Source organism: Furipterus horrens, unplaced genomic scaffold (assembly GCF_987537825.1).
Source record: "Furipterus horrens unplaced genomic scaffold, mFurHor1.1.pri manual_scaffold_3, whole genome shotgun sequence".
In the NCBI taxonomy this organism is placed as follows: Eukaryota; Metazoa; Chordata; class Mammalia; order Chiroptera; family Furipteridae; genus Furipterus; species Furipterus horrens.
Genome location: NW_028327173.1, coordinates 21,640,524 through 21,668,120, shown reverse-complemented (window position 1 = coordinate 21,668,120; position 27,597 = coordinate 21,640,524). Strand labels below are relative to the sequence as shown.

The window sequence follows — 27,597 nt, the reverse complement described above, 5'->3', positions numbered from 1 at the left end:
TGTCTAGCGATGCAGAGATGTCAAATGCTTTCAGTGTGCCTGTCTGCAGAAACAGATGGCTTGGGCAGTCAGCCAGCCCCAACCTGGCCTCCCCAGGCTGCTGAAGAATAAGCTGGTGCCATGTGGGGTTTGGGGGAACAGGAGCAGATCTCCACTGGAAAGGTTAGAACAGCAATCAGTTCCTAGAGAACAGATTCACACTGAGATAGGCTGGGCACAGAACTGGCACCCAGTGGAGTCAAGAAGGGCCCATAACTCACTCAGTTGCTAGCTCCACTCTGCCACGTTCCTCGCCTCTGGTGACTCACTGTCCCGCTAACAGTTGTTATCGATGCTCCACTCTGGGAACGTGTGCTGTGGGGTGAGAGGCTGTTGTTCGAAATAAGTTCATGCTGATGCGTTGGGTTGGGGTCTCCCCTGTGTCCAGGTCTATGATGGCAACAACAACTCCGCCCGTTTGCTGGGGGTGTTCAGCCACTCTGAGATGCTGGGGCTGACTTTGAATAGCACATCCAGCAGCCTGTGGCTTGACTTCATCACTGATGCCGAGAACACCAGCAAGGGCTTTGAGCTGCAGTTTTCCAGTAAGTCTTTCTTGCATCTGAGTGGACGATAAGTCAGGCTTTCCCTGGCTGGGAGGTTGGGCTCTGGGTCATTGTCCAGCACTTCATTAGGTCTGATTTTCTCTAACTGGCACCCACTTAGTTGGTTGTTTCCTCTGAGACAGTGTGCCTGTGATTTGGAAAAGCTGCCACTTTTTAAACGACAGCTCCGTGGTTTAAACCGGTGGATAACTGAGTTGAGAGAATACTTTTTAGTCACTCAAACTTTAAAAATAATAAACACTGAACCTTTTAATAAAGCCACCAAAGATAGCCTTTGCTACTCATGGCATTTATAAAATGATACTCAACTAGAGCCAGATGTAAAGATGCAAACATTAATGTATAATTATTTTTGTTTTTACTACTCCCTGAAGAGTTTATTCTTGATTATTCTCCTCTTTTTTCATGATTTTACCTTTCTTCTTTACTCCTGGGAATCTGAAAATGGAAAGCACCCAGGTTTGTATGCAGCCTGGAGTACTTGAGGGTCACAGCCCCATTCTTTGGTTTCACTGCCATTTTATTCATTTATCTGAGCTTCTACTTGCCCAGTAGAGACAAAGCAATGTGTTTTTCCAGACCATTTTAAAATCCAGTGAGTAACCATCAACTGATGAATGAACAGGAAAAAGAAAAAGGTGGACCAGGTGGCCACAAAAAAGCATGAGGTACTGATTCATGCTTCCACATGGATGAACCTTGAAAACATCAGGCCAAGGGAAAGTAGCCAGTCACAAAAGGCCACGTGTTATATGATCCATGTCTACGCACGGTCCAGAACAGGCGAAACCACAGAGATGCAAAGACAACTGGATTGCCGAGGGTGGAAGGAGTTGAGGGGTGTTGGGGGTGGGGGGCTTCTCTGTGGGGTGATGAGAGTGTCCTGAAGTTCACTGTCTCGTAAGTGCACAGCTCTATGAATGTACCAAAGACACTCAGTTGTGTGCATCAGACAGGTAAATGCTTAGTATGTGATTGCTTCTCAATAAATCTGTTAGAGAAAGCATATCCAATGAGCCTCCTTAAGACCCCTGTCACCTGGGCTGAGCTGGCAGAGGGGTCTGGCCTGTTATAGCAGGCAGAACAGTGGAAGAAGATGCAGTAGAGTCGTATTTGAATTCCATTTCTATCGTCTGAGACTGTGTGACTTTGGAAGAATTTATTTAACCTTTCTAAGTCAATGTTCTCAGTTGTAAAATGCACATAATTATACTTCCTATAAGACTCCCGTTAATAACAAACAAGAGATAACATGTGAGGTGCCACATAGTAGCAGCTCTGTATAGATTTCCTTCTCCAGTCTTTTTCAATAGAGCGTAGGACATAATTGAGGTTTGAAACATACATTTAAAGTGACTTTTCCATATTACACTATCCTATCTGAATATCTCGGTGAGCAAAATTGAAAGAACAGTTCCCACTGGCAAAATGCTATGGGGTCAAACAAAAGAAATAGAAAATGCAAATCCTATGCCTGAAAACAGTTAAGAGCTATCCTGGGAAAAATAACTAAAATCATTTACATCTAGCAACAGGGGAATGATACACCCTCACCTGGGTACAGCACTGTAGCGGCCCCCCAGCAATGAGTCCATCAGAACCTAGACATGCATGTCATGTGGCTTCCTTGAGGAAGTGGGCTTTGAAGGAGGGTGGCTTCTGCCATGATAGGTCTTGCTCACCCTCTCTTTTCTCTCTTCACCAGGTTTTGAACTCATCAAATGTGAGGATCCAGGAACCCCCCAGTTTGGCTACAAAGTTCAAGACGGAGGCCATTTTGCAGGGAGCTCCGTGTCCTTCAGCTGTGACCCTGGATACAACCTGCGGGGCAGCGCAGAGCTGCTGTGTCTGAGTGGAGAGCGAAGAACCTGGGACCGGCCTCTCCCCACATGTGTCGGTAGGATACCTCTTGGTTACCATTGTCACACATGTAGCAAGTGGGACCAGAGCCAAGTCATGCCTTCAGAATTGTAATACTGGTATCAGAGAAGCGGTAGGAGAGTCCATTAGAAAGGAAGAGGTGGAACTTTTGCCTGGATTCCAGGGGTTCCTGCAATGCTGAGACGCAAATGAGTCTCCAACTCACGCTGGGCCTCAGTTTCTCTATAAGCAAAATGGGGCTCCTTCCTTTTCTGGGAAATGTTGAAAGAAAGGGTAAGACCATGAACTATCCTCCACCTCACCCTTAAGAAAGACTAGAACAAGGAACTAGCATCTTCTGAAGCCTGTGGTGCTCCTAGAGCATCAGCAGAGGCTCTCTGGAAACTTTGTCCATGTGCCACAGGACAAGAAAAGTCTGATCCAAGGCAGAAGTGTGAAAGGGGCAAAACATGCCATTCTGTCTGTCTGGCCTTTCATTCTCCCGCCCCCAAGCTCACTGCACATGTTACCCCACTGCTGACCAGGATTCCCACACACAGCCGAGGCCTGCTTGCCTACCCGGAACACCAGGCCTGCCTCTCTCTATCCCCGCCCTCCTGTCCCACTGCCTCAGTGTGTCTGCAGCACTGGTTAATCTTATAAGAACAAAACACCCACCGGGAAAACATGTAAGTGCCTACCAAGTGCTACATGACAGCATTGGTGCTGGTGTATGTTCGAGTGTGCGCCAGAGGCAGAGAAATACAAAAAGAAAGAAGAAAGTGTTTTCCTGCCCTTGGGGAACCTGTACCCTAGCCCAGAGAACAGATCATTAATAATACCAGATAAGCACTGTAATAAGAGTTGTGTGCAAAGGGTTGGAGGATAGCAGGAAGTTTTGCATAGGAGGTGATATTTCAATTGAGACTTTAAAAGATGGGTGAGAATTCACCACCAGGAGGAGCAGGGTGGGGAGGTGGCCGTTCTAGGCTGAAGGTGTTGAACTAGCTTGGTGGGAAGTGCTAACAGCTGAAGTTCTTTTCCCCTAGACAACTACGTTTTAACAGGATCTCCAACACCGTTAGACCACAATGTCTACAGGCAAGGATTTTAAGTCTGATAGACCAGGGTAGTGGCCTCTCTCTTTGTGTTGAAGGTTGACTTGGTCTGCAGTCATGCCCCATCCCTTTCTTTCTACATCCTTGTTTTCATTTCCTTCTTTTACTCATGTGCCAGGCCCTGTGCTGGGCCCTAGGAGTTCAAAGGAGGGCAGGTCCCAGGCCAGCAAGGGCGACACATGCATAAACAGACACTGGTACCGTGCCACCCGCAAGCCAGAGCAAGTGAAATGGGAAGGAAAGATGATGATTCACGTTATAAGACAATGATTTGCTCTGCAGAAAGGGTTCACTGTAAACTTCTTTTGAATCGAATTTACCAGTTGGACTGAACTTCGAGGATCCACTGAAGCCATGCTAGTAAGAATATTTATACTTTGAAACTCAGAGGCCCTCCCCGTGAGACTCCCTCAGGCCCCACTCAGGAGTGAGGCTGTGTATGTGGGATCACGTGTGTATCTTTTTACATATGTCATGTTCTTGTAGACTTGATCGCAGTCTGCCAGAAATGGCTGCTATCACTTAAGACGTCCAGGCATTTTCCTCATTAATGAGTGGATGCCACAGCTCAAAGAAAGCAGCCAGGGCGTTTAGGGTGTGAAGAAAGGGGAGGACCAGAACGAGGAGTCTCGTGGGCTTGTCAGTGAACCTGCTGCAGGCTGGCCACTTGGCCCCTGCGGCAATCTGCCAGTCCTCAGATAAAGTGACCCATGAGGAAGGCAGCGGTGTGTCCTTAGGAAGTGCTCCCAGTGCTGCTCTTCCAAACACTCACTTTCTGGAAAACCAGAGGGGCTTCTCCATCTGAATATGGAAAGAAGCTCCAGCTAAGGACACGGATAATTTCTTGCCACCTCTCTAGCCACCTCCTCTGTTTGTGAGGGCAGACAGGCTTCCTCTCTACTACTTACAGTTCATTCTTTCTCCCTGCTACAGGCCCATTCAATCCTGCATCTTTCTGTCAGGTTGGTATCTCCCACCGCAACAGCACCACAGAGGGAGGCCGCAAAGCGAGGCTTAAGTAAAGCACTGGGTCTTAGGGGCAGGCTTACTGGCAGAGAGCCCCTCCCCCAACCCTGGCCAAGTGGTCCTGTGTGGAGCCATGATGCCCTAGAGATGCTTTATGGGTCCTTTGTGTTAGGTTCAGAAGAGTGAGAGAGAAACGACAGGAGAACAGGCCATGAACTTAAAAGATGTATTTAGCTAGCTGCAAGCAGGTGGGCTGAGACCAAAAAGGCGTCAGTCCCGAACAATAGCAAGGCAGGGCTTTTTAAGGAGATAAGGGGAAAAGTTGAAGAGACTCTCTGCAGCTGGCTCTGGGAGAATTGGCTCTGAGAACAGAGAAGTTACTAAAACAGAAGAGTTACTAAATTCTTGCCTGGAGACTAGGATATCTTTGAAGGGCACAGGCAGTCATTGGCATCAGCAGTTACTGTGGGGCAGCAGATTCATTGGGGCTTGCTAAAATTAGACCTAAATCCCCGGGACCCAGTTCTTACGCCTAAGGCTTTGTAGCAACAGGTGAAAGTCAGTCTTCCATTTGTGACTTTGATCCCATCTCCTCCTGTTTCTTCCAGGATCTTGTTCATCAGTCATTCCCCTCGCTAAAAAGCTTTACAATAAACCTCCTCCTCTTCGTTTCCATGCTCCCTTGTTCAGACTGTTATAAAAATTTGCCTGCGAAATAATAAGCTTTTTACATTCATTTGATAATCCACCCATCTATTCATTTGATAAACAGTTATTAAAACATCTATCATGTACCAAATACTATATTAGGCTCTTATGAAAAACTCAGTATGATGAAGTTTTTGCTGCCAAGGAGCTTATAGTTTTGTGAAGAAGAAAGACATGATAATAGCATGTTGCACATGCTGTGATTAAAACTGTTCATGCACCATATGCATACACCACATTTGTTTATCTATTGACCAGTTAATGGGCATGTGGGTTGTTTCCAATTTTGGTTATTGTGAATTATGCTGCTGTGATCATTTGTGTGCAAGTTTTGTGTAAGTGAATGTTTTTGTTTCTCTTGGGTGTACACCTAAGAGCCAAATGGCTGGGGGCTTATGGTAACCATGTTTATCATTTTGAAGAACTAGGAAACTTTGCCAAAGTGGCTGTACCATTTTACAGTCTCAACAGCCATGTATGAAGGTTCCAGTTGCTCCTCATCCTCACCTACACTTGCTAGTGTCAGCCTTTTTTATTTTAGTCGTCCTTGTAGGTGTGAAGTGGTAACTCACTCACTGTGATTTTAATTTGCATTTCCCTAATGACTGCTGATGACAAATACCTCTCCATGTGCTTGTTTGCAGAAAGGTCTATTCAAATCCTTTGCCCATTTTTAAATTGGGTTGTTTGTCTTTTCATTGGTGAGGTGTAGGAGTTCTTTGTAGATTCTGAATACGTCCAGGGGCACTCCATACCTATGCTCAGTCACCTGGAATGAATGAGAGGGACTGAGGAACACAGACAAGAGGAAGCACTAAATTGTTGCAGACAGCACAGGCCACCTGCCATGAAGCTCACTCTTCTGGAATTTCTTTCAGCTGAGTGTGGAGGGACAATCAACGGAGAGGTGTCAGGGCAGGTGCTGTCACCCGGGTATCCAGCTCCCTACGAACACAATCTCAACTGCATCTGGACCATCGAGGCGGATGCTGGCTGCACCATTGGGTAAGTGTCTGGGCTGGCATAGGGACCGTTGCCACTTGTTCAGGGGACACTCAGCTCGTAGCTGGTCCTGCCTACCTCAGCTGGAGACCCATGGGGAACCTGGAAAGGCCCATGTCAGCCTCACAGGGCTACCATCCAAGTGCAGACAACTGTCTGACCCAGATGGCACCATTCCAGCAGAGTAACTGAGGGCATAGGCTTGACGTCATACGAACCCCAGTTTGAATCCCAGCCTGGCCATTTACTATTTGCAGGACCTTGTTTAAGTCCCTATCCTCCCTAAGTCTTACTGTCTCCTTCTGGATTGTGGGTTATAATACCAACTTCTCAGGATAAAGCACTTAAATGAGACATTGTGTACAATGTGCTCAGCATAGTACTTGGAACATAGTAAATATTTAATGGCTCTGTGGTTATTTCTCTGACAGTAGTAGGATCATCTAATAGCTCCATGAGCCCAGATTGCTTCCCTTTCTCAGTCTGAGTTTCTGCATCTATAAAATGAGGACAAAAATTCTTATGCTTTAGGGTTGTGGAGAGAATAATTACAAAAGTCCAGCAGTGTCTGGTAGTTAGTACATACTCCCTCAAAATATAACTTTCTTTCCATATAAGCTCCTGAATAACAGGAATTAATTGCTGGAGTTCCAAGGAGTCAGAGAAGAAGGAGCATCACCATTTATTGAGCATGGGGCCCGGCACATGTATTGTCTTATTAACTCTTCACAATAGCCCTATTAATACTAACAGTAAGCCCTAATAATAAATAAGCATTATTTTTTAATAGTAATAAATAAGCATTATTTTTTAATAGTAATAAATAATGCAGCCCCCCCCCCTTGCTTGAGGTTTCTCCTTCCATAGTTTCAGACACCCGTGGTCAACTGTAGTTCAAAAATATTAAATGGAAAACTCCAGAAATAAACAATTAATGAATTTCAAATTGCACGCCATTCAGAGTAGCTTGATAAAATCGCACACCGTCCAGCTCTGTCCCACCCAGCATGTGAATCTTTCCTTTGTCCAGCGTATCCACACTGTGTACACTACCCACCACTGCTCACTGAGTAGCCGCCTCAGCTATCAAACTGACTGTCACCGTATTGCAGTGCTTGTGTTCCAGTCGCCATTCATTTACTTAATAACGGCCCTGAAATGCAAGAGTAGTGATGCTGACAATTCGGAGAGGCCAAAGGGAAGCGAAAAAATGCTTCCTTTAAGTGAGAAGGTGAGAGATCTCTACTTGATAAGGAATGAAAAAAATCCTTTGCTGAGGTGGCTAAGATCTACAGTAAAACAAATCTTCTATCTGAAATTGTAAAGAAGGAGAAAGAAACCCGTGCTGGTTTTGCCTCTCTACCTCCAACTGCAAACATGACGGCCACAGTGCATTGCCGTGCTTAGTTAAGATGGAAAAGGCATTACATTTCTGAATGGAAGACATGGCATTGTCATGGCTGGATGGTCCTCCTTCTGACATGGCAGGTCAGCAGCAGCCGAAGGCTCTGTCACGGTGCCTGCATCCGTCCCCTTCTGCACCGCACCCCTCCCATCAGCATCATGTCATCTCAGCCATCACAGGAGAAGGACGTGTAGAGAACAATAAGATATTTTGAAACAGAGAGAGACCACATTCATGTAACTTTTTTTACACGGTACATTCTATTATCATTGTTCTAGTTCATTATTGTTGTTAATCTTTCACTGTGCCTAATTTATAAATCAAACTTGATCATAGGTATATATGTGTATGTATATCTATATATCAGGTAGGTCTGATACTATCTGTTGTGACAGGCATCCACTGGGGGTCTTGGAACATATATACCCCATGGATAAGATGGATAAGGCGGTCGATTGTATTCCCATTTTATAGATGAAAAAACTGAGGTTCCAAAAGAATGCATACTGTGTCAAAGTTGGCACAGTGAGTCAGAAAGCTGGGACAGGAACCCAGGTCTCTGTGACTCTTCACGCTCCATCACACTGCTGGTGCCACCAGGCCTGGAGCCGTTGTCCAGATGAACTACGAGGGAGGATGAACGGAGGTGTGGGAGGAGGATGGAACAAGTCTGGCTGAAGTGGGGGCTGCGTGTAGACAAGGAGTGGGAGATAGAGAGGGTTAGCGTGGACCTGGGCCTAGAGGGCCTTCAATGCCAGTTAGCAAGAGGAAGCCATGACGCGTTCTCACCAGGGTGCCCCACCAGGGTTATTTTCTGTGGAAAACCAGTCAGGAGGTCTGTCATGGTGACAAGAAGGAAGTACTGGGGCTTCGGAATAGCACGAAGGTGAGGCAAGGAGCAGAAGTATGGCTGGGGTTGATCCTTGCCCAGGACAGTTCTCAATTAAAGAGAACTCAAACAGATGTAGATGTCTGTATACTCACTGGTGTACGTACGTTCTTAGCTCAATTCAATTAAAATTAAAGAGATGTACTAAGTGTTTGCTTATATACAAGTCAACAAAACTCTTGGGGTTTTTGCACTGTTAGGGGGACAAGTTAAATATACAGATTCTTGCTGCGCCCTCCTGTCGGGACAATGTTCCGGAAGCACGCACCCCTGATCAGCTCACCCTCAAATTAGAACCCTTCATGGCACCCCATGCTCACAGAAGCTAACCCCTTCTCCTGGTCTGCAAGGCCATCATGGCCCCAACCTACCTCCCTGACCTGATTTCTCACCATCTCTCCAGTGACATTCTGGCAAAGCCCGCTTTTTCTGGGCCCCTGTACATATGCTCAGGACCTCACCCTGCACCTTTGCTTCCACTCTGCCCTCCCTGGAATATCCTCCTGCCTCCAAAAGCTTAAGCCTGAAATTCTGCATCCCTCAAAGTCAAGTGCAGGTGTCAGTTCACCCAGGAAGTCTTCCTCCATCCCCCTCTCTTGGGGGTCCCCTGGGAGTCATTTCTCCTCTCCTGATCTCCCATTGCCCGTGGCCTGTATTTCCCTTAGCCCTGAGCCCTCTCCTCCTTTGTGTGTGCTCCCGCCTCCCCTCCCTGACCAGAGCTGTGGTCTCTGCCCCGTTCATCGTTGCAGGTTTCCCAGCTCTCAACACAGTACCCCCAAGCACCTGGCAGAGGTCCAAGAAGGGTCAAGAGTTGAAGGAATGAAGGAAGGGAGGGTGGGAGGAAAGAGGGGGAAGGAAGAAGGAGGGTTAGTTCAGGTATGAGGGTATGATATTAATAGTTATATGACTAGTAGTAGGTCCATGATAATCTCTTCGTAAATATTAAATGAAGAATGAGTGAATCAAGAGCACAATGACTCCTTTACTTTAGTGTTCAGGTATGCAAATCTGGAGGAGGCTTTTTCCCCTTTTCTACCTTAGAGCATCACTCCTTCATTCATTCACTTCATTCACGCATATAACAGCTGTCTGTCTAATCTATGGCAGTGCCTGTGCGAGGTGCTGGCCTTGTACAGGTAAATGAAACCCTGTGACTGTTCACAAAGAGGAGACATGTGTATGCACAGTGAGGGGGTGGCAGAAGGAGGAGGGGCACTGAAAGGCAGGATGGGAGGAGACTGGAGATGCTGTCCTGGAAAAGGTGGCACTAGGACTGAGTCCTGAAGGATGAAGTGGCGTTGCCAGGTGGCCAAGGAGGGAGATTGGCAGGAGGGGAAAGGCCTTCCAGGCAGAGGAGGGGGCCCAGGGTGGGCAGGCTTGGGCTTGAAACGGGTCCACATGGCGGGAGTGTCCCCTGCGATCTGGCAGAGGGCTGGGCAGCAGCGGGAGAGGAAGCTGAGGGAGCCTGCTGCGGCCAGAGCATGAGGGCATTGGGGACTGAGATGCTGGGATTGGACCCATTGTGTCCACCTTGTGGAGGAGAATGGGGCCACCTGGGTCCCAGAGCCCCTTGAGGAAACTGCCTCTAGAATGTGGTTGGGGTGAGGAGGTCTGACCCTCGGCAGTGGCAGCGGGGGTGGAGAAGGAGAGACAAATTCAGGAGACAGCCAAACAGTCCCACCAGCTGGTCTCCCTCTCCTCAGTGAACATGGAAATTGAAGTTTCCCCATTTTTTTGTCTTGTAACACACAACACATTAAATATATAGACAAGTGGAAAGAACAGAATGCCAAGGACGTGCATGCCTGCCGCCTAGACGCAGCCGTGGTGACTATGCCACCATATTTGCTTTCTCGTTTTTCCTTTTCTGGTCGTCCTTTTTTTCTGTTCTCTGAATCACTCAAAGGGACATTGTGGACATCATGACACTTCCTCCCTAAGTACTTAGCCCACGTCTTCCAAAGACAGGATTGTGCTCCTCCATGACACAACAGCATTAGCACACCCGAGACGGGCAACGTTGTTTTCCTGTAGTTCAGGGTTCGGACAAGGGTTGAAGGAGAGCAGAACAGATCGCAGCAGCTGACAGGGACGGCACGAGAAACCCGAGACGGGGTTTCTGGGCAGGACAAGGACCATTATTCACTTACCAGAACTGTGGGCATGGGGTGGGCTGGTGGGGACCAGAGGACCCCTTCCTGTTGTCAAGAAGAGAGGGTCCAGGCACAGACAGGAAACGTCCTCTCCTGTGTGCCATAGCGGGACCTACACAGTCACGGGGTGTGCTGAGCGTGTGTGTGAGGACCCCAAGGTAGAGAGAGCAGAGAGAAGGTGAAGACAGTCCAGTCCTCCACCTGCAAGGCTCCTGGAGCCAATGCCCAGAGGGCAGAGGGCTTTGAGCACTGGCGCAAGGTGGGGATGAGCAGCGCTTCATGCTCCCTTCCTCATTCCACGCCCTGCCCCAGCTGGCCATCCTGGTGTGGGCAGCACCTAGAGGCTCTTCTGTGCTCAAGGTGCGCTCTCTCTCTTCCTCGTCTTTCTCCCTCTCTCCCTCCTCTCTTCCACTCACCCTCTTTCTCTCCCTCCCCATCTCTCTCCCTCCCCCCTCCCTCACTCGAATAACCAGCAGCAAAATTTTAAGTAGATTCATAATGAGATTGAATTAAGGCAAACACCAAAAGCCCCTTTGGTGTTTGAATACTTATTCAGAATAAGGTTTGGTTATTATTTTTTAAATGCAACTATCTTTATAGTTTTTATATAAAAATTGATACTCTTTTTAAAAAATTCAAAACACAAACAAAAAAGAAGTTTATAAAACAAATAACAAAAATCCCCATAACCTTACCCTGTTCTCCTCCACACACTATTGATATTCATTCTACCCTGTTTGCCAATATTCCATGAAGCAAATGCAGGAAAGGTGGTTTCCAGAACAAGATCATCTGTATGCGTGGCTCCCTGACTTGCTTTTTGTTTCACTATTTAATCATATATTACCGTCTTATTATGTCAATATCTATAGATCTGCCTCTTCCTGTTTGATGGCTACAGGGATTTCTATTGTATGCACAACTATAATTTATTTAACTGCTCCCTGTTGATAAAGTGAATATTTTCAGTTTTTCACTCCGGTAAGCATTGTTATACATGTACCTTCAAACAGCTGTCCAATTATCTTCTTAGGATATGTGCGTGGAAGACAAATACAAGCTACATGACCTCGAATTTCCCTCTAGATAGCGCAACAATTTACACTCCACCGAAAGCCTGCTTCCCCGCCTGCCATCTCCGACGGCGCCAAGCCTGTCAGTGCTCACCAGTTTGATGGACAAAATGATATCAAATTGTCTTTGCTGCTTCAAGTTCTTTGCATATTTCCCTGTGGGGAGTTTATTTTTTCATATAGCATGTTTGGCTGGGTTCATTTCTGAATAGTCTATCATTTCGGTTTAGATTTCTTTTTGACCTGAGTACTTAACAAATATTTTAAAAGTTACTAAGGGGTTATATATTTCATATGATCTTTTTATCATTTTTTATTTTGACTGCCTTGTGCCCTTTTGACTTTTTGAATTTTTATCTTATTTTTCTTCTATGAATGCATGAAGCAAGTGAAGAAAATACAGGGTTTCAGGTATTTCTTTTACATCAAATACATTATGCTTTCTTTCAAATCCACACAGTATACTTTTTTAATTGTTTTCCTTTATTTTCAACTCTTCCTATTGTTAGCTGACTTGATTTAATTGGCTTTGTTTTTTCCTGTAGTGATTTAAAAGTTCTATATGCTATTTTCATTCTGCCAGTGGTCTTGTGTTTTCCTTAATTCTGTTTCAACAGTATTTATCCTGTTATTTCTCCCTCTTCATTGTGGAAACCTTGTTTTTGTTTCTATGACAAGGAAACTGCGTTTTGTTGTTGGCTCTTGGCAGCCTATTTTTGCTTCTGTCAATGCATCATCATCCTGCATCTTTCTGAGAATACTATTCACATTTTGTTTGACAATGTCTCCCGCTTCTGTCTGCATTAACTGCATTTTAAGTTGGACAATTTGGTCTGAATGTTTGGCTGGATTCCTTGAAAGGCTAATTCGCTTTGCATCCTGGGAGTTCTGTCATTCATTCAGTATCAATTTGTATCCGAGACCTGGGCTCAGGCGCCAGCCCACCTGCCACTCCTCCTGGCTGTGTAGCTTAGGAAGCTCCCCAAGCGTACACTCTGCATCAGTTCTCATATCTGCAAAATGGTGATCTCAGATAGCCTAAGTTTGCTATGATGGTTAAGCGAGGTAACATATCTAAACACTTAGAACAGTGGCTGGCATGTAATTCCCAAGTGATGAGAGGACTCACCAGGAGCCAGACAGGTGGTTGTTGAGACACCCCCTGAGCACAGCAGGTTGCAGTTTACCACTTCGTCACAGGTGGTGGGTGCCAGACTGCTGGTGTCAAGCATTCTTCCCCTTGGGAGTCCTAGATGGGAGGAGATGGGGAGACAGCCCACAAGCCAGTCCATGAGACTCTTCTCAGGGCACAGACAAGAGAAAGCTTGCAGGTGCCTCCCTCCATTCTGACCCAGCCCTGACCAGGTGTTGGAGGTGACCAGAAGGATCTGTGGTCAAGCTCAGCCCAGCAATCTTGGCAAGGATAGTCCCCTTCCAGGAGGGACAGTGGGTAGCTGTAGGGGTCAGTAGTCAGGCTGACCCTTGGGTGGGGTTCAAGCAAGAATGTAGACCCTTGCTGGATGTGCATGACGAGAATGGGCTGGCAGTCAGACCCTGCCCTTGAACACAGGTCACATCTACATCATCTTGCCTCTGACTGACAAGAATGGGACAGGCTGGTTGATGAACTCCGTCCCAACCTGGCAGCTAATAGCAGAGAACAAGCCAGTGAGCTACGCCTCCCATGCCACTCTCTCTTGCGTTGTCAGAAGGTAGAACATGGAAGTTTTATCCCATGTGGGTGGGACCTCTTCTCAATTTCCAATATCAGGCTGAAGATTTTCTTGTTATAATCAGTGGGCCTGCTCATATAAAAGTTCAAGAAGAGAGGGAAACAAATCCTTTTGCTCTTAGTCCTGCACTCTACCTAACATTTATCAAATGCCTAATACAGCATACTAGGTTCTAGATCAGTTATTATTGTCCCCATTTTATAAATGAGCTAATTGAGACCCAAAAGGATGACTGTCTCACAATTACTCAGCGAGGTGTGTTTCAATCCATTTTGTCTAGCTCCAGCCTTTTCTCTTCCCACTCTGCCATTCTGACCCTGATTTAGTTCCATTCAACAAAACACAAATGCCTCAAACTGTGTATGGGTGCAGTGGAAAACATGCAGGTCAGCCAAGGCCAGTCCAGGCCTTCTAGGGGCTCACATGTTAGGGGGGGAAAGAGTGTAACAGGTGCTCCAAAACAAGGTAGATCAGTGAGCAAGTACAAGTCAAGTTCAGTGACAGAGAAGAGAGAGGAGAGACGTTCTGCCTGGAGGTGCAGAGGTGAACATTCTAACTGAGGGGAAGGAGAGTAGGGGCATGAACACAGAGAAAGGATAGGGCCTGTCCATGAGAGACCCTCACATGATGTGACTAGAGCCAGTGGGGGTGGGGTGGGGGGAGGATAAGGTTTCTTGGGTAAAAAAGGGGTATCCAAATGGATTTCTCACTATAAGGAGGGGCCATTGGAATATGTAGAAGGCAGTAATGACATTCAGTTCAATTAAAAATCCTGGAGCATTTACTGGAACATAGAGATATAAAGAAGAAAGTCTTTTCCTGTGAAGACCTCTCAGTCTTATAGATAGGTGCTTTCTGAGTTAAGAATGGAAATAGAATAACTGACTAAAGTGACTTTGGCAGGTGGAGGTTCACTTTCCTCCTGGCATGGTGCCCAATGGTGGTCAGGATGCCACCACCTTTCTTCTTCTTCCTCATGGAACCAGTTAGCTGCTACAGCTCCAGGCATTACATCTATGTTCCAGTTTCAGAAAAAAGGGAAGAGGAAAGAGCCCAGGGCTTTCTTCTCATGAGAGTTTGTGTCTTTATTTGGGAAGGACCACTGTCCTTAGAGACATCATCCTACATCTTAATAGATGGAACTTGCTGTGCCTGGCTGAGGGAAAGAGGGAAATCAATTTTGTTTTGCCTCTAGAGTTTCAATAGTGAAGACAGATGAGAGTATTGGTAGTGGAGTACCAATAAGCCAACCAACAGTGCCTTACATATTCTAATAGAATGTGATAAATGCTATAGCAGACATATGTTTAGGACACAGTAAAGAAGCATTTGCAAAGTCAGTTCATAATTCTGGGTGGCAGCTGGGGGCCGGGTGTTCTAGACAGGAAGTGCTGCTCTAGCTGCCCCTTAAATGATAGTAGTAGTTCACTGGGCAAGATGGAGGCAAAGACTTTCCAAACATCTGAGAGAAAGGATGGTGTAAACATGCACAGGTGCTTCTGAGAAGCTCATTGTCTGCTATGACATGATGTCTCCACTTCAGGGACAGCGGTGGCAGCAATGCAGAGGATAAATTGGCTACAAAACCCAAGAAGAGTCTAGTGTAACTGTTTGAGGGGTCCTGGTTACATTCAGAAGAACTGATTTTTGTTTGACTATAGATCTTGTTGGGGTTGAAAGCTCTTATGTGTCTGCCTACATGGAGAGAAGGGGAAAAGGGAGAAGACAGGGGCAGGGATTTGCACATGTGCTTCACCTAAAAAGATCTGGGGCCCACGGAGTTTGGAGACTTATTGTTTCTAGAAGCTCTGATTTCTGCCCCTAATACCCACATAGTTGTAAAGCTCATATTTAGCTAATAGTCCTAGTTTGTTGATGTTTAATCACAGGGATTAATGCAGAGAGCAACCTGGAAACTCCATTTTTGGCTGCTGGTCACAAAGCAGTAGGGTTACCAAGAGAGTGGGGCACAGTTTTGATTAACCAGAACCCCTGCCCAGTGGAGCTTGTCTTCCTGGGAGGATGCTGGACTAGACACAACATCTGGCTGTGCCTGAAACCCAGATTCCCCTGCTGCAGCTTCCTATCAGTCATAAGGCAGCAATTCCCCACTGCGATCAGTGCTGCTTCCCTCTAACCAGCAAGCGGGCAGCTGGCCCAGAGGAGGCAGAAGGCAACAGAAGTGAAGCTTCTGTTCACAGCTCTTGCCAGGCATCATGGCCACAGGTATAGCAGCTTCCAAAAGGTTTCTTTTTGAGCCGTGACAGTAAGTTAAACCTTAAACAGAGAATGCCCATGTACCTGCACTGTAAGAGTTGACCTCCTGAAGGAACTGAACAGATAAGCACATACACAGTGGGGTGTTCCTTTGTCAGATTTAAGGTTTCAACAAATCGGGAACAGTCCAAAGAGCTCAAAAGGTGTTTGAAGGAGAGGATGTGGATATGCTAGTCAGAATAAATGTAGCTTTAAGAGTAGCGGTGCTATCTGGCAATTTAGTTTTTCATGGATGACCTCTAGAAAGAGAAACACAAACTGCTTCCAATTGTCCCAGAATAACAATCCAGCTGAGCTCCACTGGATAGTGGCACTGGCCACACATCAACTCAACTGCCAGCTTACAATCCCACAGATGAATTCTGGTATCTCTTAGGGGAAAATAAAGAGCTCAACCAAAGAAATGCAGAATGTTGGTTGGCCACACTGGATTAGTACAGATCTCCCACTCTTTCAAAAAGCAAGTAAGCAAATAAGCAAAACATGAATAAAATAAGAAGTTGTGGCACTTAAAACATACCATTCTCAAAAAGAGAACCATTTCTCTCAAGAAATAGAAACATTTTTCTGAAAAGATTTTACAATAGTAGACAAAAGAAAATTTAAATGAGTATATAGATAATAATATCACATAAATATAAGAAATCAGGATGATAAGTAGCAGGAGATGGATGATGAAATGGACATGGGGAACTCCTGAGACAGAAAGAGAGCAATGGAGACAAGTAAAAGATGCGAAGAGACTAGATAGATCATAACAGTTCAAATCCACAATAGCAGCATTTGCCTTGTAAGAAGTACAGGCATTGAAGTAGGAAACATGCTGGAGAGGCTCTCTGAGACTGCAGAAAAAATTTTGAAAGTGTGGAAGTAATGGAAGAAAAGCTGCCAGCTGTAGAAGACAGAATACCAATCCAGGAACATAAATGAAGAACAATGAGCAAATGCAGCACAAGGTGTAATAAAATATAAAGTGTCAGTAACTCTCCTGAGAAGAGAGGGGGTGGAATGAGGAAGGATGGAGTGATCAGTGCCAAAACTTCCTTGGCAGATTGAAAGAAGTCCCTGAGTTCCAGGCAAAATTAATGAAAAATGAAACTGTTTCAAGGATTTTTTTTTTTTTAATTTCTAAAACCATTTGGCAAAATACACTCACACAGGTAAGCACACAATTAGCCCTTACCAAATGAAATAGTCATTTACAAAAAACAAGAAGCACAACAAATCCAACTGTTGTAAAATGTCTCCATGATATCAGAAGCCAAAGCCAGTGGTATTATAAGACTCAGCCGTCATTGATCCAGCCAGGATACAACGTGCACAAAAGCCCCTCAGGCCCCTTGAACTCACAAAGACCTTGTAGTAGGCTGAATGCCAGCCCCCAAAGGTATCAGGTCCCAATGCCTGGGACCTATAAATGTTACTTTATTTGGAAAAAAGGATCTTTGCAATGTGATTAAATTAAGGATTCTGCTAGATTATCTGGTGGTTCCTAAATGTAGTCACACATGTCCTTAAAAGAGAGAAGCAGAGGGAGATTTTATGTACAAAGAGGAGAAAGTGATAGGAAGACAGACCCAGAAACTGGAATGATGCAGCCACAGGCCAAGGAATGCCAACAGCCACCAGAAGTTGGAAGAGACAAAGAACAGATTCTCCCAGAGAGCCTGATTTCAGCATGGCGATACTGATTTCAGACATCTGGCCTCCAGAACTGTGAGAGAATAAGCTTCTGTTATTTTAAGTCACCAAGTTTGTGGTACTTTGTTGGAGCAGCCGCAGAGAACTAAAACAGATGTAACTTTTAACCTATTGAGATGTTCAGGAAAAGACTACACTAAGAATGATGAGCATGAAAGGTGATATTTAATTTGAGTCTGTAGTCCCTGATTATATTATCAGTGGTTTGGTATTGGGGAAAGTAAAATGGTATTAGGCTTCCTGTCTTACATAAGGGAGAGTAAAGTAGTATATTCTTTTTCTTAAATTTGATGATTAGAGAAAATGCAAGTTTAGGAATATTTTTGAAAATGTTCAAAAATGCTTAAAATAAAATTAGAAACAAAATGTACAATTTTCAAACCACTAGAGAAAGTGTGAAAACTAAGAAATATTACCCCCAAAATGTGAAATAGCAAGACAGTATAATAAAAGCATAAAACAGGATGATGGAAATAAGTTTGCATTAGCAATAATTTCTAATAACCCACAAATGTCAGTATTTTAACCCTGGAAAGGTTAATTTTTCACTCATTTTACAAGTTCTGTGCCCATCTGCAGTAGGGCAGGGCCCTGGGTGAAGGTTGGGCGCCTCTTCCAATAGGTAATTAGAGCCTCACGCATCCTCCAGGGCTTCCTCACATCTGGCCAGCTGAGATGGAAAGAGAGAAAGCATGGGAGAGTGGAACAAAGATTTTTAAGAGTCAGGTCTTCCCCTCATGTCCCACTGACTAGAGAACATTTATAGCTCACCTGGTTCTAAGGCAGGTGTGCCTAGGAGAAAGCGGAAGCAAGAGTCAGTGAACATACCATTGTTGCTGCCACCAAGAACAAACATACCAGTTCTGATAACAAGTGTGGTCTGACCACCACAGTGTGACACAGAGGAAATGGGAGGAGAAGAGGCAGCCCTGGAGAGGCCAAGGTTACAGGAGCTCAAGATGGGCAGGGGAGTGGGAGGGTTCATGGACATGAGGCCCAGAGCAAAGAAGAGCTATTGCCAGGACCTGGTTGAAGGATCAGCAAAGGACCAAGGTCAAGTGGGAGAGCAGAGTACAAGACTTGGATGCTGAGCAAAGGGTCTGTGAAAGGAGTGGTCAGAATGCTGTGTGGGGCATCCCCGAGAGAGGCCCCAAGGTGATGGCGTCCAGGAAAAGGAAGCCTCTGTCATTACATGTGGAGCAATTACTGACAGACCTATGGGCAGGGAGGGCACTGTAAGGAGTCATGAGCTGGTGCCCATGTGTAGAACTTCCCTAGTGCAAGGAAAAGATTCTCAGGGTAAGTTAAAAAAAAAAAGAAAGAAAGAAAAAAGCTACTAAACAGAAGAATAACAAAATAGTAAAAATAAAAGTTTGGGATAAGGAATAGCATGAGAACACAAATAAAAAGCAGAATCACAATATTGCTTTTCTTAAAATAGGTAAAATCAAGGTAAAAAAAAAAACATTAAATGGGACAGAAGGAATTATTTCATGTGATGAAATTCATAGTCCATAGTAATGCTAACAATCATGAATCTTTATGCACCAAATAACCCAGCAAGAAAACATACAACAAAAATCTGTTGGAAATACATGGAGAAATTGACAGTCATAGAGACCTTAACACATCTCTCTTAGTCAAGCAAAAAGAAATAAATAGAACAAAAATCGAATTTGTTTTAGATGATTTTCACATTTATTGATTTTATACTATGTATCAGGGTCAGTGCTAGGCCCTTCATATGTGATTTCATTTGCAATAGTCCTCTTAGTCACATTGCTGAATAATAAATAGATAATGTTACCGCCATTTTTCAGAGAAATAAATGGAGGCTCTGCAAGGTCCCCCAAATAGCTATCACAGAATTAGTTTTTGAACCCAGATCTTTGCCTCCAGAGCCACTGTTTTCTGCACTTTGTTATAAAGCCTCTTCGGGAGACATGAGCCTTTCATTTTGTGGGAAACATTTCTTCCAAGGACAAAGATACATCTGCCTCTCACAGAATCCCTGATACCTTCAGGGCAGGTTCTGGCTAATGATAGGCAGCCACAGATTTTCATCCAGGGTGATGATGAAGAGAAGGCAACTGGTCCAAGGTCACCCTGCAGGTTAGAGTGCCATATGAGGCAAGAGCCTGCGTTTGTGCTCTGCCCTGACCTCCCAGAACGCCAGCCACTTTGGCCTCTTCAGTGACCTGAAGCCCAGGTGCATTCTTCCGCTTATGAAAATAACAAAGGAATCTTTTTTCTATTGAATACCAGCTGACCTCAGGAAAGAAGAGCCTCCAATTTTGCTCTTGACACAAACACTTGCTTTGGGCTTTGATCTGTCTTCTCCATTTTTATTCTTTTGATAGCACAACGCCTTAATTATTATTGTCTGCTATTACAATCATGGTTTAATTGTTGGTTTGTAGCCCCATGGCTCAGGGGGGCATTTTATACATTAAGTATTATTTTCTTATTGTCATTTCCAATGTCACTAAGGATAATTTAAGCTGCATTCTCACTTGGGGACAGGAGTGATTGCTGACTGTCTTCCCGTTACAGCAGATGTTCATCCACATGCCTTTTTCTCTCTCACCTGCCATTTTCCCCTGATGTAAAGATCTGTCATGACAACTCGTACCAGTGTTCATACAGTGGTGACAGTTGCCTGGGAGCACCCCAAGCCCTTTCATATTCTGGGGCCCAGTCAGAAGGCCAAGGAATTAAAATGGCACAATGCCATAGATTTCTTTTCCTCTCCTCGTTTTTGCATATCTTTTGCAATGGATGCAGATGAGCCACCTGTAAACCATGAGGTGGGCACGCTCCAAAAAATGCCCAACGTGTTCAAGTTTCCTTCAGACCAAGAGAACCGAGGACCAGAACCCCAGAGGCGGGTTTAGCCTGTGGGAAGCCTTAGAGAGGTGCCGGCTCCTACAACAAGAATCCAATGCTCTCCTCACTTTTTAGATTTAGCCAGGTGGGCTATTAGTTTGCTAGGGCTGCTGGAACAAACCAAATGACTTAAAATAACAAATTTATTTTCTCACGGTTCTAGAGCCTGGAAGTCCAAAATCAAGGTGTTAGTAGGGCCAGGTTCCTTCCGAAGATTGGCAAAGAATCTGTTTCATGTCTCTCTCCTCGTTTCTGGGGGTGGCCGACAATCCTTGGCATCCTTGGTCTTGTAGATGCATCACTCCAGTCTCTGCCTCCACCTTCACATGGTCTTCTTCCCTGTGTCTCCTCTGTATCTCTGCCTCCAAATCACGCACTCCTTTCTCTTACAAAGATATCAGTCCTTAGATTTAGGGCCCACCCTAATCCAGTATGACCTCATCTTAACTTGATTTCATCCACTTGTTCCTAAGTACTAGGGGTTAAGATTTACACTTATCTTTTGGGGGGAGACAGTTCAACCCACTGCAGGTGGTGGGGGGGCTTGTGCAGGGTAGGAAGCTTCCAGGCAGAGGGGAGTCCCCAAAGCCAGACCACAAGAAGGAAATGGGTGAAGAGTGAGAGGAGTGGGTGAAGGCAGTTGGAGCTGCTTGTGACGGACTTGGAGTAACCCCTGGAAAGTTGACTTCAGTCTGTTGGGAAGGAGGAACAATGACTAGGTTGGATGTGTGGTTCAGAAGGGTCACCTGGCCCTGCTGGGAGAGGTGGATTGAAAGGGTGGCAGGGAGTCTGGATCCAGGGAGGCCAGTTACATTCTTTATGTCTCTGCGTGTGCTGGTCCCCGCCTTGCGATCTCCTTCCTTTCTCAATGTCCTCATGCTTTTTCTTCAAAATTGCTTCAGACACCTCCTCAGTGAAGTTTTCCTTGCTGCCCTCAAGTAGAATGTGTAATAAAAAAGAAAGCCTTTGGCCCTCGCTAGTGTGGCTCAGTTGGTTGGAGCATTGCCCCATAGCCCAAGAGGTCACAGGTTCGATTCCCAGTCAGGGCACATACCCAAGTTGTGGGTTTGATCCCCATTAGGGTAAGTACAAGAGGCAACCAATCAATGTGTTTCTCTCTCTCTCTCTCTCTCTCTCTCTCTCTCTCTCTCTCTCTCTCTCTCTCTCCTCTCTCTTCTCTCTCTCACTCTCTCCCCTACCCCCCTGCCCCTTCCCCTCTCTCTAAAAAAAAAAAATCTATGAAAAAAATGTCCTCAGACCAGACAGATGCAGTTTGAATACTGCCTCTGACCCTTACTAGCTGTTGACCACCCCCCAACCCACTCTCTTCAAGTTGCCTGTATTAGCCCCTGGAGATTTCAGATTTCAGTTCTGTCATCAGCCAGGTGGGGAAACTAGACCCTGAATTGCAAGGGGGGTTTAAGGATATGAAAAAACATAGATGGAGTACTTGGCATATAGACATTTCTCCAAATGCTCAGTTTTCTTTGTCCCCCAGTTATTTGGGTAGCACTTTATTCAGCCCACGCTTTTAGTGCCTATTGCACATATTATGATGTTCTGTTTTTCTCTTTCAATAAGCAGAAGCAGCCTCCAGGGCAAAGACAGAGCCTCCCACATTCCCACAGCTCTCAACACAGAGTTGACACACTCCAGCCCTCCTCCCTGGCCTGAGTCGTGTCTGTGGCTCAAAGAAACAAACACACATACAAACAAAGCATCTATGAAGGAACGCCTTGTCGTGGATCGTGGGGGCGGAGGGTCCTCAAACCATGTTCACTATTTCACAAGCCAAAAGAAGACCAAATGTTTACCCTGCAGGGGAGCAGCTCAGGCAAACCCAGACATCCGTTTGGGCTCAGAGTGATCCCTCTCGATCAGAACCTCTAATTCACATTTTATACACTCTGACTTCTATAAGATAATAAAAGTCCTCAGTAAGAGTTCTCATAAATGTGGTTGGTTGGCCCAAGTGTCTTCACAGGCCATCATCAAGGATTTATAATGAAAGGGGTCACTAGACCCCTGCCGCAGCCCCCTCGCTAACTTCCCTGCAACCCATTCTTGCCTTTGCCATCTCTTCTATCTGGGAAGCTGGGGTGATCTTGAAATGTAAATCAGCTTCTATCAAACTCCAGCTTAAAGTTCTTTAATGACTCACTTCCTTTAGCCTGTAGAATGAAGTCCAAACTTTTCCCTGACCCCCAGGGCCCTGCCTGGCCTGGCCTCTGCCTGCCTCTCAGCACAGCGACAGCCTCAGAGGCCTTTTCATTGCTCAAAGCTCCAGGCTGTTTCCCTTCCAGGGCCTTTGCACATGCTGCCCTTTACTCACAAAAAGCTTCCTCCCACCTCTTCTCCTGCCCTGCTCTTCCCTTGGCTGGCTCCCTTTGAGCCTCGCATCTGCTTAAATGTCACCTCCTTGGAGAGGTCTTCCAGGCCACTCTATCTAAAGCAGTTGCTCCACTTCAGCACTGTGTTTGCCACAGCTGATCATCTCTTCATGGGTTTGTGTATGCGGGAGTATTGCCCATCTGCAGAAACAACTGGAAGATGACACCCTGTCTGTCATCTTCACCATGATGTCCCAGCACCCAGCACACAGGAGGTGTTTTAGTAAGCGAATGCAGTCAGAGGTCTGGAACCACAGCCTCTATCCTCTCTGTTGCAAACTTGCATTGTTTCTGCACGCAGAGGACCCTGGGCTCCCTCCTCTTGCCTCCTCCTGCCACTGCTCTTCACCTCATCACTGCCAAGCCTTTGACTTTGTCTGATTATCAGATCAGCCAAGCTGAATGCAGTCGACTGGCATTTTTAATTCATGGTCTCAAATGTCAGGCCTTTACCCTTGTGTATGATTCACATGTAAACTGCTGATTACTGATGGGGCCTCCCCAGCGCATACCTGGCTCTTGGCCACGGCCTCTTCCTTCTGGAGGTGGGAGCAGCATTATCAGGGAAAAGAGGGGAAGCAATAAAGTCTGACCTGGACTGTAATTGTATAATGTAATTCTGGCTTGCTTTCTAACCAGCCCTGACCTCGGGCAAGGTAGTTAACCTCTCTGAACCTCAGATGGGAGCGATGCTACCTACAAAAGAAAGATGTTGTGAGGATTAAATGGGATAATGCGTAGGTGCCTTGTGCACAGTGCTTGTTTCGTAAAATGTCTTCTTTCATTTCTGCTTGGTCTTCATAGTCTTTCTTTGCACTACTTCCTATCAGACTGGTCCTCCTGAGATTTCATTCATTCATTCACTCACTCATTCTTTTATTCAATTATGCACCCCTAGGGACTTCAGTTCATCTCTAATAGAAAGAAGGTAAAACCCAAAATCTTCTAGGTAATTCTGAGGCCATTATCTATCCTCCCTCAGTCCAGCTTTGTTCCCTATGAATCCTAACCACACCTGAATTCCAGTGCGGGGGGGTCGCCTTTATTCCCAGGCTCCTTAACCTCCCCTCTGCGTCCAGGTCTCGTCTCATGTTATTCAATCCCCAGCAAACACTCCCCTCTGTGCCACCCAAACTTCAAGCCTCGTTCCCGGCTTCCTTCCCTGACAAGTCCTGCCCCCTTGAACCTCTCTTTTCTGAGAGCAGGTATAGCAGCACCACATAGCTTCCCGCTTGGTCAGCTACCGGGGCTGGTGGCTAGTCCAGGTGCATCCTAACGTGGAGGAAGCGGAGGAGGGAGGAGGGATGCTGGGACAGCACGAGGGCTCACCTTTGCCCTGCTTCCCAGGGAGCTTGCCCTCCTCCAGCGGGGCTCGCTGTGCCGGTCTCTTTCCCCGGGAACGCCTGGTAGAGAAGCCCATCTGTCTCGCTCCCTAGGAAGCCCTCAGCGGGGAGGCCTGCCAGGGGAACTAGCAGGCAGCCATCGAGAAAACCCACACAGCTTCTGGCACTGAGGAACCTCCGTCTACAGCTATATCAGGGTCCATCTAGGAAACCCGAGAGTTTCATGTGAATCCTATCAGAACTAACTGGTGGCTGAAAATACACGCATATATTCAATAACAAATATGTGACAGAAATTAAATCCCACTCACAATGAAGCCAGAGCCAAAAGAAAAAAAATGAATTTAATAAAAAGTATAAAAAAGAAGAAAACCATAAAACTACCAAAATACATCAACTAAGGCATAAATAAGTCAAAATAGCTACAATGTTCCTGGCTGGGGAAAATAAGATACACAAAAATATCAGTTTGCCCCAATTAATCAATAAATGGGTTCAGTTCCAATTAAAGTATCAATGGGCTATTTTGGAACTTGATAACTGGCAAGTTTGTCTGAAAAGAGAAATTTGGGAAATTAGTTAAGAAATTTTGAGGAGAAAATATGAAAGGGAACTTGCTCTGTAACAATATCAAATTATGAGAACATGAAAACCAAAGTCAGCCAGGGTGCTGTGTTCATGGTATCACAAACGTCATCCAGTGTAGGCAAAGGAGGGAGCCCTGGAGCTGAGGAGAGTCTAAAATCGGACCCTCGGCCAAGGCGACATTTCAAACCACAGGGAGTACCTGGATTACTCAGTTATGAGGCTCTTCATTCCATAGGGATTCACGTGCACCACCCAAAGCATTGGGCACAGCTAGGTACTGGGGCTAAATAGTGAACAAGACCTGGCCCAGCACTCATGAAAATTATCTTCTAATTGCGGAGGGAGGTAGCAAGTAAATGAATAAATGAAGTATAGCCTGTAATAAGTGCTAAGGAGGAACTAACCGGAGCGTTTTATAATCAAAATGTGGAAGAGGCAGCTTCACATAGGTGTTGGGACAATTGAGTGTCCATTTAGAAAAATAATGGACCTATAAATCTCCAAAATATGAAACTATACAAGTTCTGGGAAAATACTAAAACATTTACTTTTTAATCATTTGGAAGAGAAGAGGGTGTGCCCAAGCATAATATGACACCCAGTACCCCAAAAGGAAAAGAGTAACATGGTTGATGACATAAAATAAGTAATTGCTTTGCCAAAATAGACAAACAAAATTTAAAAGGGAAAGACACTAGATGCGACGATAAAATAGTAATAACAAATATACTGCTCAGTGGGACTGTAAATTGATACAATAACTTAAAAAATATTTAACTGTATTTATTAACCTTTTGAAAATATGCACCCATTGCCCCCCAAAAAAGTATCTCTACACGTCAACTGAAATATTAACAGAAATCTGCAAAGCAAAACAATAGTGAAATATAACAATGTTCTTTTCTGTAGAAAAAATAAATGTATATGCCCATAATGTATTAAGTGAAAAAAGAAAGTTATAAAAACTATGTAAAATATGGTTCAGTTTGGGGAGGAAATGTGTTTGTGCTCATTGAAGAAAAGTCGGGAAGGGTATGCACCAAAACTAATACTACGTGAAATCTCTGGACAACAGATCAGTTAGTGTGAGAGCAACTTTTTAAAAATTCAGTACATCTGTATATTGTTCGCCTTTTTCTGCCTTAAGCACATCTTATTTTTATAATTTAAAAAGGTATTTCTAAAAGGAGATAGGAGCCTGGAATAGATAAAGGATGTCAGTGGAAAAACCGGAGAAATCCAAATAAAGCCTGGAGTTGAGTTCAGAGTCACGTACCAAGGATGGTTTCTTGGTTGTGACAAATGTACCAGGGAAATGTAAGCAGTTAACAGTGAAAGAAAAGGTGAGGGGTCTATAGCAATTCTCTGCATTTTCTTTCCAATTTTTATGTTCATCTAAAATTGTTCCAAAACAGAAATTGATTAGGAGAGAGAGAGTTGCACAGGCTCATAACCAAGGCAGCATTGGCAATCAGAACCATTTTGTTCTGGAAGATTTCATATTCCTACTGAGCTCCATGGCCAGCGGGCATCCCGCACACGGAGAGCCCTGCCCAGCCTCCTCAGATTGTCAGGGATTGGCTGAGGTGAGCCAGTGCGCAGCCAACATCCCGAGTTCCGCTCTGGGGAAACCAAGGGGGAGGCTCACCCTTGTCCCACCACAACTGGGCCAGCTTCTCAGATACTCCACAGAAACCCCTGCCCTTTAGCACACCCTCCTTTTTTAAGACTGTTTTTTATAGAAGATACATGTTCACAACAAAATTGAGAGGATGGCACAGAGATTGCCCACATACCCCCTGCCCTCACACAGGTACAGCCTCCCTTGTTATCAACCTCCCCCCACAAGAGTGGGACATTTAGTACAGTTGATGAACCTTCACTGATGCATCATGATCACCCAAAGTCTGTAGTTTACATTAGGGTTCACTCTTGATGTTGATTCTATAGACTTGGACAAATGTATGATAACATGTATTCACCATCATAGTATAAGAGTGTTTTCACCTCCCTGAAAATCTTTTCTGTTCCACCTGTTCATCCCTCCCACTCATCCAGTCCCTGATAACCACTGATCTTTTTACTCCATAGTTTCGCTTTTCTCAGGATGTCATATAGTTGGAATCACGTACTACATAGCCTTTTCCAAAAGTCTTCTTTCACTTGGCAATATGCACTTAAGTTTCCTCTATGTCTTTTTATGTCTTGAAAGCTCATTTCTTTTTAGGGCTGAATAATATTCCATTTTTTGGATGTACCACAGTGTATTCATTCATTCACTTACTAGAGGATATCTTTTTTTTAAGTATATTTTATTGATTATGTTGTTACAGGTGTCCCTAATTTTTTTTCCCTTTGCTCCCCTCCATCCAGTAACCCACTTCCCTCCAGCAATACCACCCCCCTTAGTTCATGTCCATGGGTCATGCATATAAGTTCTTTGACTTCACCCTTTCCTATATTATTCTTAACTTACCCCTGTCTATTTTGTTCCCACCAATTAGGCTTCTTAATCCCTGCACCATTTCCCCATTTCTCCCCCTTCCCCCTCCCAGCTGATAACCCTCCAAATGATCCCCATACCCATGATTCTTTTCCTGTTCTGGTTGTTTGCTTAGTTGGATTTTGTTTTTATTTTTCATATTCAGTTGTTGATAGTTGTGAGTTTGTTGTCATTTTAATGTTCATAGTTTTGATCTTCTTTTTCTTAAATAAGTCCCTTTAACATTTCATATGATAATGGTTTGGTGATGATGAATTCCTTTAGCTTTACCTTGTCTGGGAACACTTTATCTGCCTTTCCATTCTAAATGATAGCTTTGCTGGATAGAGTAATCTTGGCTGTAAGTCCTTGCTTTTCATCACATTGAATACTTCTTGCCAGTCCCTTCTTGCCTGCA

At 45.0% G+C, this 27,597-nt stretch overlaps 1 protein-coding gene across 1 annotated transcript in view; it reads left to right on the top strand.

Annotated features, from left to right (window-relative positions):
* Positions 1–27,597, top strand: part of CSMD2 (CUB and Sushi multiple domains 2) — a 544,011-nt gene that overhangs the window by 393,745 nt on the left and 122,669 nt on the right. Inside the window, exons 23-25 of the mRNA XM_090269064.1 lie at positions 428–584; positions 2,311–2,502; positions 6,136–6,262. Of these exons, the coding sequence (XP_090125190.1) occupies positions 428–584; positions 2,311–2,502; positions 6,136–6,262 (476 nt within the window). The remainder of the gene's footprint in view (positions 1–427; positions 585–2,310; positions 2,503–6,135; positions 6,263–27,597) is intronic.